Below are 14,662 nucleotides of genomic sequence, written 5' to 3'. Positions count from 1 at the left end.
GGAAACACAGGCAGCTCGCTCCCCACCTGCACTTTCTCGGCGATGAGGCAGTCCAGCCACCCGGTGTCAATGTCGTTGTTCTGGAAGCTCTCGGTCTCCAGAAGGTTAATGAGGTATTCCACGGTGGTCCTAAAGTCACCCCGGATGGACAGTTCCTTCAAAGCCACCACCATGTTCCTTGAAGGAAAAGGCACATGGGTTATTTTCCAATTTCATGCATATATCAACAGTTCCTGCAATTGTCTGGTTCAAAGAACTAGAAAAGCACAGGAGTGGCCAGGCGCGGTGTCTCACACCTGTAATCCCAGCACTTTGGGAGGCTGAGGTAGGCGGATCACCTGAGGTCAGGAGTTTAAGACCAGCCTGAGCAACATGGCAAAACCCCAGCTCTACCAAAAATATAAAAATTAGCTGGGCATGGTGGCGCATGCCTATAATCCCAGCTACTCAGGAGGCTGAGGCAGGAGAATTGCTTGAACCCGGAAGGCAGAAGGTGCAGTGAGCTGAGATCAAGCCACTGCACTCCAGCCTGGATGACAGAGTGAGACTCTGTCTCCAAAATAAAAATAAAAAAAGAAAAGCACAGGAGCTAAGAGAGGGCTCTGACTGACACAGCCAGTATATTGATTCAGAGCCACGGTTTACCGGCTGGGTAATCTTGGCCAAGTGACTTGAGTGCTCTGTGCCTCAGTTTCCTCAAGTGGAAAATTTAGCCCTGACTTCATGAGGGTGTTTGAGGATTGAAATGATCAATCCAAGTAATGCACATGGTCATTGATCAAAAATGTTAAAACTATGAGCGTGATTAGTTATCACTGCTGTAATTATTGACTATAATAGTTAATGATTAGTAGAGAGAGCTGGCCGAGCATGGTGGTCCACACCTGTAATCCCAGTTACAGGGAGGAAGAGAGGGAGGGAGGAAGGGAGGGAGGGAAGAAAGGAGATACTGACGAAATGGCCTCTTCCCGGTTCTCTCCCCAGGAGAAGCAGTGCCCAAACTGGGAATCCGCAAACTCGTGCAGGCCTCCGGCAGCGGCCACGCTGAAGTAACCCCACACGTTCTTGCTGCTGCGGAAATTCAGTTCCTGGACGGTCCCAGAGCTCGGCTTAAACCCCTGGAGTCCAGACAGAAAACGCAAAATGGAAGAAGTCATTACTCCAGATATATTTTCATCAGAATTCAGTCCTGGGAAAACCCAAGATCCCCTACACTAACCAAAGCTTAGAGTAGTCAAGAAAATACTGATATCTCTTGTTACAGGTATGGATGGATCTATTCATGGGTGTACCCATGTGAGCACCTCAATGCCTACAATTCTTATTTTTTTAATTGTAAAAAAATAACCAATTTGGGCCAGTCACGGTGGCTCACGTCTATGATCCCAGCACTTTGGGAGGCAGAGACAGGAGGATCACTTGAGCCCAGGAGTTCAAAACCAGCCAGAGTAACATCAGGAGACCCCATCTCTACAAAATTTTTTTTAAAAAATAGCCAGGCGTGGTGGCGCATGCCTATAGTCCCAGTTACTTGTGGGGCTGAAGCAGGAGGATTGCTTGAGCCCAGGAGATTAGGCTGCAGTGAGGCATGACTGCACCACTGTACTCCAGCCTGGGTGACAGACAAGACCCTGTCTCCAATCCATAAATAAATAAAATATGCAAGTTGGGATGGAGATGGCCGTGCAGGTGTTAAATTAAATGGGTGAATGTTGATGATTGTTGGAGCTGGGTGAAGGGACATTCTGACTATATATGCTCGACATTTTAAAAATAAAAAGTTTAAATAAAAGTGAAGACAGGTTAGATTTCCCATTCTGGATAATGAAAACCTCTGCAGGTGAAGAAATCCAGGGCATCCCAGGCAGGCCTCTTGCTGCTGGGAAGAGGCCATTTCATTGAAATTTCCTTCCTTTCTTCTCTCCTTCCTTCTTCCTTCCCTCGTTCCCTTCCTCCCTCCCTCTCTCCCTTCTTCCTTCCTCACTTCCCTCCTTCCTTTGCTACCCCTCCCTCCCTCCCTTGCTCCATTCCCCTCTTCCTCACCCCATCAGCCAGGCCGCTGTCAACACACCTTATCCCCACTGGGGGGACAGCTCGTCTCCCTCTGAGTACAGTTTTGGTAAGAGTGGGTGGACATAGCACCTGTCACTGGGCTTGGGGCTCCTGAACTAAGGGATGAGTTTTTGGGGAGAAGTATGTAGAGGTGGGAGATGGAGCGGCCCAAGTGCCTGGGCTGTGGCCATACCTGGTCCTCCATCCTCCCAGCAACCTGGGAACAAGCCATTATCCCTCCAAAAAATTCCCCTTTTGCTTGTCCACCAGAGTTGGTGTTTGGTTCGCAGCCAAGAACCCCAAACAAATACAGGTACCGGAGCTTAAATTATTTAATTAAAAGGGGTGGAGGTGTACCCTCTCTTACCCCCAGATTCCTGAATGTAATAATTAAGCAATTATGTTGTAGTAGATTGATGAGTTCTGTGACCATCAACAGTCAATATGCATGTAAACTGTAAGGGATGCCAGTTGGTTTGTTTTTTAAGACCCAAGTAAAGCCAAGTCACAAAGGGACTCTCTACAATGAGCCAGACTTTATACTGCGGGAAAAAGCACACGGGGCCGGAAATCCAAGGACTTGGGCTCTAAACCTGGCTGCTTGTCCCAAAGATGGGCATGGCTTTTGGCATCCACTGACAGGCCTCGGCAGGTCCCAGGTGGGAGACAGGGAGCAAGTTAGCCCAGGCTTCTTGCCTGTAACTTGGGGTGACAATGTCCAGCAGCAGTAGTATCCTGTAAGTGAGTACTGAGACACGGGAAGGCTCGGCCCGGAGACTGGCAATAATCCAAAAATCCAATAAATCTGGGGGCAGTGGCTCAAGCCCATAATCCCAGCACTTTGGGAGGCTGCAGTGGGCAGATCACTCGAGTCAGGAGTTCAAGACCACCCTGGCCAACATGGTGAAACCCCATCTCTACTAACAATACAAAAATTAGGCCGGGCATGGTGGCTCACGCCTGTAATCCAAGCACTTTGGAGGCCAAGGCCAGTGGATCACCTGAGGTCAGGAGTTCAAGACCAGCCTGACCAACATGGTGAAACCCCGTCTTAAAAAAAAAAATTAGCCGGGCGTGGTGGTGGGTGCCTATAATCCCAGCTACTTGAGAGGCTGAGGCAGGAGAATAGCTTAAACCCGGGAGGTGGAGGTTATAGTGAGCCAAGATTACAACACTGCACTCTAGGCTGGGTGACAGAGTAAGACTCCATCTCAAAAATAAAAATAAAAATAAATAAAAATCTAGTAAATCCAATGATCCAATAAAACACAGCATGTCCCTTCCTGTGCCTCAGTTTCCCCATTTGTAAACTGAGATGCCTGGATAGCATGTGGGTGTCTCTTCCCAGCCTAACATACAGGGTCCCCCACAGGCTGGGAGATCTGAGATGGCAGAAACACAGGGGCCCCCATGACTTGCCTCATCTGGGTTTTCGCTGGTGATTCTGGCAGCAATGACGTGGCCTCGGGCGAGGGGAGGGTTTGAGGGGGTTTCAAAAGAAATGGGAGTCACTCCCCATGGCGACTCTCCGTATAGAAGCCGGATGTCCTTCAGCCGGTGCAGAGGTACGCCCATGGCGATCTAAAATCAAGAGATCCAACCCACAGACTGTCAGTCCTACCAGAACATGGCCCCAAACACCAGACACAGTGGTAGATGCAACAGAGGAAGGGGTTCAGTCAATGATTTAGGATATATGGGCACTACTCTATAGACAACATGGTACTCTACTGTGGCCAGAGAGGCAAAGAAAGAAAAGAAAAAAGCCATAGGCATGAACTTTTCATAGTGGAGCAAATAGCACAGTTGGGAAAAGAAAAAATATTTATGAAACAACATCACACAAGAAAATACACTCATCACGTAAAAGCGCTAGACTTTTAGAGCTAGGGAAGGTGAGAAGTAACCAGTGTTGGCTGCAGACTTAAAAGAGGTTTTTGCAAAGGGCATCCGAGGGAGAAACTGGACATGAAGAATGGGTAAAAGGTAGACAATTATGGAACCAGGTTAACCAAATGATCAAATTTAATATCTGGTGCCTCATGATGGGATGTATTAAGGACACACACCTGTGTCATATTCTGCCAAAATGTGTAGCAGGAATCGAACCAGGAAGAAACAACCAGAGAAATCCAGAGTGAGGGACCTTCTGCCTGAACTCAAGAAGGCCAGTGTCCACGCCTGTAATCCCAGCACTTTGGAAGGCCGAGGCAGGCAGATCACTTGAGCCTAGGAGTTGGAGACCAGCCTGGGCAACATAATGAGACTCCATCTCTACAGAAAAAAATTTTTAAAAATTAGCTGGGCATGGTGACTTGCACCTATGGTCCCAGCTACCCAGGAGGCTGAGGTGGGAGGATCACTTGAGCCTGGGAGTTGACGCTGTAGCAAGCTGTGATTGCACCACGGTATCCAGCCTGGGTAACAGAGTGGATTGCACCGCTGCATTCCATCTCAAAAAAAAAAAAATTTAATGCTAATGTCAAGGATGAAAAAAGATTATGGAATGCTTTCAGATTAAAGACACATGAAAATAAAATGGAATGTGTCACCCTGGGTTGGAGCTCGGATTTAGGTGACAAACAAAAAACAGTCATAAAGAGACATTATTAGAACAACAAGGAAAATATTTAAAGTGAATGGTACATATTAGATTATAGATGTGGTATCAAAGCTCTGTTTTCAAGTGTCTTAATGGCACTAGGATATTGGACCAGAATGCTTTTGTTCTAGGAGGCCCTTAGGCTAAAGTATTCGGAGGCATATGTTACAAAGGTTCATTCAAACCATTGCTCAAAAGATTCAGCCCATGGCCGGCCATGGTGGCTCATGCCTGTAATCCCAGCACTTTGGGAGACTGAGGTGGGCGGATCAGTTGAGGTCAGGAGGTCAAGACCGGCCTGGCCAACATGATGAAACCCTGTCTCTACTAAAAATACAAAAATTAGCTTGGCATGGTGGTGTGCACCTATAATCCCAGCTACTCGGGAGGCTGAGGCAGGAGAATCGCTTGCACCCTGGAGGCGGAGGTTGCAGTGAGCTGAGATCATGGCACTGCACTCCAGCCTGGGTGACAGAGTGAGAGACTCTGTCTCAAAAAAAAATTGAGTACCCCAAAATTAGACAGACAGAGGAGAGACAAAGCAAATGTGGCAACTGATAGACCTACATGCAGGGCGTATGGGTGTCAACTGTATCATTCTTGCAACTTTTTTGAAATCTTTCAAACTCAAAAAATAGAGAAAAATTTTTTTAATTCTGCTGAAGGAAGAAAGAGGAAGGGAGGGATGGAGAGAAGAAAGAAGGAAGGATGGACGAAAACAATAAAAAATTTAGAGAAGAAATAAAGGGCATCCAAATTGGAAAGAAAGAAGTCCAATTATCCTTGTTTGCAGATGATATGATCTTATAATTGGAAAAACCTAAAGAATCCACCAAAAAAACTATTCAAACTGATAAACAAATTCAGTAAATTTGCAGGATGCAAAATCAACATATGAAAATCAGTAGCGTTTCTATATGCCAAGAGCAAATTATCTGGAAAAATAAATCAAGAAAGTAATTCTATTTACAATAGCTACAAATAAAATTAAATCTCTGGAATAAACTTAACCAAATAAGTGAAAGGTCTCTATAACAAAAAGTATAAAACACTGATGTAAGAAATTGAAGAGGACTCAAAAAAGTGGAAACATATTTCATGTTCATGGTTTGGAAGAATCAGTATTGTTAAAATGGCCATATTACCCAAAGCAATTTATAGATTCAGTGCAATCCCTATCAAAATACCAATGACATTCTTCACATAAATAGAAAAAGTAATCCTAAAATTTATATGGAAACACAAAAGACCCAGAATAGCCAATACCATCCTGAATAAAAAGAACAAACACTGGAGGAATCAAATTACCTGACTATGAGTTATACTGCAGAGCTACAGTAACCAAAACAGTATGGTACTGACATAAAAACAAACACATAGACCAATGGGACAGAATGGAGAAACCAGAAACAAATCCATACATCTACAGTGAACTCATTTTTGACAAACTTGCAAAGAATATGCAGTGGGGAAAAAAATCTCTTCAATACAATAAATGGTGCTAGGAAAACTGGATATCCATATGCAGAATCATCAATGAAGAACCATAAATTCTTCAAATCTAAATGGATTAAAGGCTTAAATTTAAGACCTGAAATTATGAAACTTCTAAAAGAAAACATTGGGGGACCTCTCGGGAACACTGGTCTGGGCAAATATTTATTGAGTAATACATCAAAGGCAGAGACAGCTAAAGCAAAAAAAAAGGACAAATGGGATCACATCAAGTTAAGAAACTTCTGCACAGCAAAGGAAACAATCAACAAAGGGAAGAGACAAGTCATAGCCTGGAGGAGACATTTGCAACTATCCATCTGACAAGGGATTAAGAACCGGAATACATAAGAAGCTCAAGGATGAGCATGGTGACTGAGGCCTGTAACCTCAGCACTTCGGAAAGCTGAGGTGGAGGATTGCTTGAGCCCAAGAGTCTGAGACCAGCCTTGACAACAAAGCAAGCCCTTATCTCTACACAAAATTTTTAAAAGTCAGTTAGGCATGGTGGTGCACACCTGCAGCCCCAGCTACTCAGGAGGCTGATGTGGAAGAATCACTTGAGCCCAGGAGGTCAAGATTGCAGTGAGGCATGACGGCGCCACTGTACTCCTGCCTGGGCAACAGGGCAAGGTCCTGTCTCAACAACAAAAGAGAAGCTAAAACAACTCAGTAGAAAGAAAGTCTAACTAATCCAATTAAAACTAGACAAAAGATCTGAATAGACATTTCCCAAAAGAAGACATCTGAATGGCAAACAGGTATAGGAAAGGCACTCAACACCACTGATCATCAGAGAAATGCAAATCAAAACTACAATGAGGCATCGTCTCACTCCAGTTAAAATGGCTTTTCTCCAAAAGACAGGCAATAAGAAATGCTAGTGAGGATGTGGAGAAAAGGGAGCCCTCAGACACTGCTGGTGGGACTGAAAATTAGTACAACCACTATGGAGGACAACGTAGAACTACCATAGAATCCAGCAATCCTACTGCGAAGTATATATTCCAAAGGAAGGAAATCAGTATATGGAAGAGACAGCGGTACTCTCATGTTTATTGTGTCACTATTCACAATAGCCAAGATTTGGAATCAACCTAAATGTCCATCAACAGATGATTCGATAAAGAAAATGTGGTACAGGCTAGGTGCAGTGGCTCACGCCTGTAATCCCAACGCTTTGGGAGGCTGAGGTGGGTGGATCATCTGAGGTCAGGAGTTTGAGACTGACCTGGCCGATACGGTGAAACCCCATCTCCCAACTACTCGGGAGGTTGAAGCAGGATAATTGCCTGAACCTGGGAGGTGGAGTTTGCAATGACCCAAAGTCATACCACTGCACTCCAGCCTGGGCGACAGAGCAAGACTCAATCTCAAAAAAAAAAAAAAAAAAAAAAAGAAAAGAAAGAAAAGGTGGTACGTACGTACACACAATGGTGTACTATTCAGCCATAAAAGAGTGCGACCATCATTTGCAACAACATGGATGGAACTGGAGAACATTATGTCAATTGAAATGAGCCAGGCACAGAAAAACAAACTTTGCATGTTCTCACTTATCTGTGGGAGCTAAAAATTAAAGCAATGGAACTCACAGAAACAGAGAATAAAACGATATTTACCAGAGGCTGGAAAGGAAGAGGTAGGAGCATGGAAAGAAAGGATGGTGAATGGGAGCAAAACTGGAGCGATTAATAGAATGAATATGGCTTTGTATTTGATATAGTACAACAGGGCGACCACAGTCAACAATAATTTATTGTACATTTTAAAATTAACTAAAAGAGTATAATTGGAATGTTCATAACACCGTAACACAAAGAAAGGATCAATGCTGGAGGGGATGGATACCCATTTACCCTGACGTGATTATTACACATTGCATGCCTGTAACAAAATCTCCCTTGTACCCTATAAATATATACACTTACTATATAGCCATAAAAATTAAAAATAAAAAGAAATTTAGCATTCCCTTTAATCCAAAAGTTTATAACTCTGGGTCACATATTCTTAACAGGGGTGATACTGCCTCTGAAGAGACAAATATTTGTCCTTGGGAATGACACAAATCTCACTCTTTTTATGAATAAAGCACAGCTATATCTACAATATCCAAACAGATATGTGGTATATCTGTGATATTAAAGTTTCACAAGACAGGGATGAGGATATAAACGTGTTCAAAAGCTCCTGGCGGGAAGCGGTAATGATAAAAAGGTTAAGACACATTTCTCTGGGTCTATGAATAGGTATCAGAGGTCCATGAATGCCATGAAATTGTATAAAAGATATTTTTGCCCGGCATGGTGGCTCAAGCCTATAATTCCATCATTTTGGGAGGCTGAGGCAGGCAGATCACCTGAGGTTGGGAGTTCGAGACCAGCCTGACCAACATGGAGAAACCCTGTCTCTACAGAAAAATACAAAATTAGCTGGGCGTGATGGTGCATGCCTGTAATCCCAGCCACTCGGGAGGCTGAGGCAGGAGAATCGCTTGAACCCTGGAGGCAGAGGTTGCGGTGAGCCAAGATCGTCTCATTGCACTCCAGCCTGGGCAACAAGAGCAAAACTCCATCTCAAAAAAATAAAAAAAAGTATTTCCCCAAGGAGAACTGTAGCTTTTACAGGTTTCTCAAAGTGCTCTTTGGCCAGTCAGTCCCCTGGGACAACCAGCCAAGAGATGGGCAGGATGGACTAATGGGAGCAGGACATGCCCCCGCAACCTAGGGCAGAGAAGTCCCAGGGCCCCGAGCCAGTTTTCTCACCTGTAGCTGGGCGGCCGGCAGATTGACGTCAGCGATCATTTCTGTGCAGGGATGTTCCACCTGCAGGCGAGGATTCAGCTCCAAGAAGTGGAAGCTGCCGTCCTGGCTGTAGAGGTATTCCACTGTCCCTGCACTAACGTAGCCCACGGTCTTGGCCAGGCGGACAGCACACTGTGAAGAAACAGAAAGAGGCCAAGTGGGTTCCAGAGGTCTCCTCGGGGAACTGGAAATGATGACTATCAGTTCCTTCACCAAATGCAGACTGAACACCTGCTACGTGTAAAATATTTTAGGACTGGCCAGGCGTGGTGGCTCATGCCTGTCACCCTAGTGCTTAAGAAGGCCAAGGCGGGATGATCACTTGAGGCCAGGAGTTCGAGACCAGCTGGGGCAACATAGCAAGATTCTGTCTCTACAAAAAAAATTTTTTTTTGATTATCGGGACATGGTGACATGTGTCTGTAGTCCCAGCTACTCAGGAGGCTGAGGTGGGAGGATCACTTAAGCCCAGGAGTTAGAGGCAGCGGTAAACTCTGATTGCACCACTGCACTCCAGCCTAGGCAACACAGTGAGACGCTCTAAAAAATGAAAGAAGAAAAGAGATGGGGAAGGGAGGGCAAAGGAGGGATAGGGAGGGGAGGGGGGAGGGGAAGGGAGAGAAAATAAATAGTTGGGGACTTCACAGATGTGCTAATCCAATAGACCTATGTGATGCTGAAATCACCTCTAGAATGGGCCCTCCTCCCTTTTGTTGGGCATCCATGCCACCATCCAGCCACACTGACGGTAGAAAGCTCTTTCTGACGTTAGAGACAGAAAGTTCTTCCTGACTCTGAGCTGAGAAGACTCCCTCTGAAGCTGCCCCCTGGGCTCTGAGAAACGTACCTGCTCCATGAACTCGAACACGGCCAGCGGGGCGATGGTGGCCGGTGCCTCCTCAATGATCTTCTGATGCCGCCGCTGGATGGAGCAGTCTCGACCAAACAGAGACACAGCGTTCCCATACTGGTCAGCGAGGATCTGAACTTCCAGGTGACGGGCGTGCTGGGCCAGCTTCATGAGAAAGATGGGCGAGCCTGGGATCTCACTCTGTACCTGTCGGGCAAGCAGAGAAGCCTGATCTTCATGGGGAAACCAGCTCTGGAAGCTTCTGGAAGTTCTCAGGAGAGGACATGAAACAAAAGCAGTGATGTGGTTAGCGTACCCATCCAGGACTCTGCCGATCTCTTTCATTGTCTTAAAGACATAATATTCTGTGGAGTCCTGATAAGTAAGTAACAAGGGAGGGGGAGGGCCCCAGGTGGGGAAGACCAATGAACACCTGCGCTGAGAGATGGCTAATCACAACCCCAGGACATAACGACCTTATAGCCCCTCGTCCAGCACCACCCTAAAAAACCTCCCACTGGCCTTTGTCTCTTTGCAGACAGCCCCTTCTCTGCTGTGCTGCCCGTTGCAATCTTGCAACAGATTTTCATACTTCCTCCAATAAATCTGCCTTTCTTTACCTACCAACTGTGTTGGTAAATTCCTTTACCATCTGCCCTACCAGCCCCAGATAGTCACTGCCTGCTACATATTCTCTTTTTTAAGTTGGACTTTGTGAAAATGGTAAAATTTCCCCATGATCACATCCCCTAAAGAAAATACATTGTTAAGGGTTTGACATCCAAACTGGCTTTCTTCCATGCCTATAGCAACACATACAGAGAAAGTTTCTTTTAATGAAAATGGGACCAAAACACGCTAATCTGCAGTTGTCTTTTTCTTCTACTTACTGCGCTTTCTCAGCTAGCTCTCCTGGGTGGAATCTAAGGACAAACTTACTTCATCCTGTTAAGAGCTGTAAGGCATTGTTTTATAGGCATATCTTCTAGAGATTCTTAAAGACAGTGCGAGAGGAAGTATACAAGCACAATGATTTCTAAGACAATTTAAGTTTAAAAAAACAATTTGCAATAATGCATGGGACGAACTCACTTATGAAAACAGTAATAAAGCAACTGTATGAATGTCTATAAAAAGTATAGACAGTGGCAGTGCTGAAAAGAGACCCCCTGCCAGCTGCTAACAGTGGTCACATCTGAGAAAGGAGAGCTGGAAGGTGATGGGGAAAAGGGTTTTTCCTTTTTTATTCTTTTTTTTTTTTCAGATGGAGTCTCGCTCCTGTCGCCCATGTTGGAGTGCGGTGGCGCCATCTCTGCTCACTGCAACCTCCACCTCCCGGGTTCAAGCGATTATCCTTCCTCAGCCTCCCGAGTAGCTGGAACTACAGGCGTGTGCCCCCATGCCTGGCTAATTTTTGTATTTTTAGTAGAGATGTGGTTTCATCATATTGGCCAGAATGGTCTCAAACTCCTGACCTCAGGTAATCTACCCGCCTTGGCCTCCCAAAGTGCTGGGATTACAGGTGTGAGCCACTGCACCTGGCCCCTTTTTTATTTTTAACACATCACTGACTTGATTGACTTTTTACATTAAGAACATATTCATAGTGCACTCATGTAAGTACAATAGAAAAGCTTGGGGGTCTGCGTGCACATGGGGGCCCGGCGTATGTGAGAACTCTCTATTCTTTCTGCTCCATTTTGCCGTGACCCTAAAACTACTCTAATAAATAAAGTCTATTTTTTCAAAAGCAAAAAAGCTTTACAATCTGTATTACCCCCTAATCCAATATGGAAACCAGGACTGAATCCCGCAACAGGAAAGGGACATTAGTGCGAAAACTGATGAAATTCAATCTAGTCTGGAGTCTACTGAACAGAAAAGTGCCCATGTTAATCTCTTAGTCGCAAAGTGACATGAAGAATGTTAACGAGTGAAACTGGGTGAAGGGTAGATGTGAACTTTCTGTACTGCTGCTGCGACTTCCCTTTTAATATCAATTCCCTCTCCCACCGAAATGAAAAACACCTGCACACCCCAACGGAGATACCATGGTAGTGAAACTGCTGCTTTACATAACACTCACATATTGCCAAGACTGCTATAATTAGTAAAATTCTAGAAAGCAACATACTGATCGATACGTGTTTGAAAGTGCATGTACCAAGTTTTTCTCCCCAAATCTTTATTCAAGAAAATAATTCAGAAGAAAAAAAAGAGCTAAGTGTTAGAGCACTGAATATCATATTATACTATAGTATTATTGCATAATTATTCATAATAACAAAATGGAAATAAACTAAACAGTTAACAAAAAAGGCAAGGTTTCATAAATAAAGCTATAGCAACATATAAAATACTGGTAATCATCAAAATAGTTGCCAGGGCTGGAATAACAAAATAACAATATTCATGATCTACAATTTGGAATATTAAAATGCAGAACAAAATTTTGTGTAGACTGAATACAACTTTTTAAAATATATACATGAAGGTCTAGAAGAAAATCTAGAAATATTCAAGTTGTTTTAAGAATGGGAAGATTGTCAGTATAAATGTTTTCTGAACATTGCTAATAACAGACATAAGGTTTTAAAAGAGGAAAACTAGCTACCAGTAGTAAATACGCAATTCATTCCTACAGTTAAAATCGATCAGGCAGGGTGCAGTGGCTCACGCCTGTAATCCCAGCACTTTGGGAGGCCAAGGCGGGCGGATTACTCAAGGCCAGGAGTTTGAGACCAGCCTGGCCTATGTGGTGAAACCCTGTCTCTACTAAAAAGACAAAAAATGAGCTGGGCAGGGTGGCACACACCTGTAATCCCAGCTACTCGCGAGGCTGAGGCACTAGAATCGCTTGAACCTGGGAGGCAGAGGTTGCAGTGAGCTGAGATCACGTCACTGCACTCCAGCCTGAGTGAGAGTAAGACTGTCTCAAAAATAAAATAAAATAGATCATCTAGAAACATTAGAAATACCGAGAGTACTAAAATTTATAAAAACATATAATTCGTCCACAGGCCAACATAGTCACAAACAGCTATTTAGATCCTGTATCTCTGAAATCATTTCTAGATGCACCAATTTATAGACTTGAACCTAAAAGATGCTGTAAAGATCAACACAAAACCGTGGGCTTTTCTGAGTAAAAATGTAGACATTTGTTGCAAAATACAACAATACATCCAGCTCCTACAAAAGTCTTCTTGACTGCCACAGGATAATGCTAAGACAAATAACCTGGCAGCCCACAAACAATTCCCAAAGACAGATGGGAAAAGACACAGCAATAACTGCTCACTTGTCTGAAAAGGATCGGGAAGTCCTCCACACTCTCAGCCTTCCGGATTCCCTTCCCTCCGCCACCTTCAGAAGCTTTGATCATCAATGGAAAACCAATTTTTTCTGCTGCCTGGGTGCAAAGGACAAACAGACCTCTTTAGAGGTTAGGCAGTTGCCAACTGCTACCAGGACAAAGAGGGGGTTCAGCTCTGGCCCCTCGGCCCCCGCAGGCTCTGCATTTACCTCCAAGCCCTCGTCTACATCTTTCACGCAACCCTGGTCGTAAACGTCTTCTGGTACACTGATTCTTTCCCGCTGCTGCAGATCATCTTCTGTCCACTCCACTGTCAGGCCTGGAGAGTCACAAACAAAGCTGATTCCTCCCAAATCCGGGAGAAACACACACAACCCAGAAACCACAGGGCCTCTCCCTGCCGACGTAGTGCTACACCTGGGCTTCTGGACCAGCGGAATGCAAACACATCCCTTCAGTTTCTCACAATGGCTTTTTATTTCAAGAACTAACCCAACCTTGAGTAAGAAATCGAGCTTTAGAAACTAACTGCTGGGAGTGGTGGCTCATGCCTGTAATCCTAGCGCTTTGGGAGGATAAGGTGGGGGATCGCTTGAGCCCAGGAGTTTAAGACCGTCCTGGGCAACATAGTGAGACCTTGTCGCTATAAAAAAAAAAATTATAATTAGCCAGGCATGGTGGCATGAGCCTGTAGTCCCAGCTACTCAGGAGGCTGATGCTGGAGGATCACTTGAGCCCAGGAGGTCAAGACTGCAGTGAGCCATGATCGTGCCACGACAGTCTAGCCTGGGTGGCAGATTGAGACTCTGTCTCAAAAAACAAAATAACAAAAAAAGGAAAGAAACTCAGGCTGAGTCTACCAACAACAACCATATTAATCTAACCCCCCCCAAAAAAAATCCCAATTCTACCTTATGGAGTCATTTATATGTGAATAATTATTTTCCAAAACCATGCAAAGATTTAACAAATGAAATAAATTTTCCATCCCAAATTTAAAATTCAACCTGTAGGAGAAAAAAATCAAATTTAATAGAAACTTCTGAGACTCTCCTATTTATTTTTTAATTTGTCCTAGAAATTCCATGGTTAGGAATTTATCCTAAGAAAATTATTAAAATGCACACATAAATTTAGCTGTAAGATTATCAAAGCTCCATTCCTTTGAATATTTTTTTAAATTAGAAAAAATAAATTGGAAACCACCTGAATTGTTTAACTATGAGGACTGTTGAGTAAATTATGACACATCCATAAGATATAATCCTATGCAGGCATCTTAAATGGTATAAAGCGTATTTTTTACATAGAAAGATATTCATTAGTGGAAAAAAAAGTCACAAACTGAGAAATATAAGATGGGTTGTGGTTTCCTTTTAAAGATGGGTCTCGCCACCCAGGCTGGAGTACAGCGGCACCATCACAGTTCACTGTAACCTCGACCTCCGAGGTTCAAGCGATCCTCCCACCTCAGCCTCCTGGGTAGCTGAGACTACAGGCATGCACCACCATAACCAGTTAATTTTTTTTTTTTTTTTTTT

The 14,662-nt window shown here is 44.1% G+C and overlaps 1 protein-coding gene across 6 annotated transcripts in view; it reads right to left on the bottom strand.

The window, feature by feature from the left end:
* ACACB (acetyl-CoA carboxylase beta) overlaps window positions 1-14,662 on the bottom strand; it is a 159,959-nt gene that overhangs the window by 82,488 nt on the left and 62,809 nt on the right. For all 6 annotated transcript variants that reach the window (XR_001828959.2, XM_017541459.2, XM_017541474.2 and 3 more), the window contains 7 exons: window positions 13,331-13,440; window positions 13,107-13,217; window positions 9,803-10,012; window positions 8,917-9,087; window positions 3,472-3,633; window positions 955-1,118; window positions 27-177 (listed from right to left, as the gene is read on the bottom strand). Coding sequence is in view for 5 of the 6 variants with exons in the window: in XM_017541459.2 (XP_017396948.1) it covers window positions 27-177; window positions 955-1,118; window positions 3,472-3,633; window positions 8,917-9,087; window positions 9,803-10,012; window positions 13,107-13,217; window positions 13,331-13,440 (1,079 nt within the window). In the remaining variant the exon portion in view is untranslated. The remainder of the gene's footprint in view (window positions 1-26; window positions 178-954; window positions 1,119-3,471; window positions 3,634-8,916; window positions 9,088-9,802; window positions 10,013-13,106; window positions 13,218-13,330; window positions 13,441-14,662) is intronic.

Source organism: Cebus imitator, unplaced genomic scaffold (genome assembly GCF_001604975.1).
Source record: "Cebus imitator isolate Cc_AM_T3 unplaced genomic scaffold, Cebus_imitator-1.0 Scaffold8, whole genome shotgun sequence".
NCBI classification, from domain to species: Eukaryota; Metazoa; Chordata; class Mammalia; order Primates; family Cebidae; genus Cebus; species Cebus imitator.
This window is presented reverse-complemented; position numbering and strand designations above follow the sequence as displayed.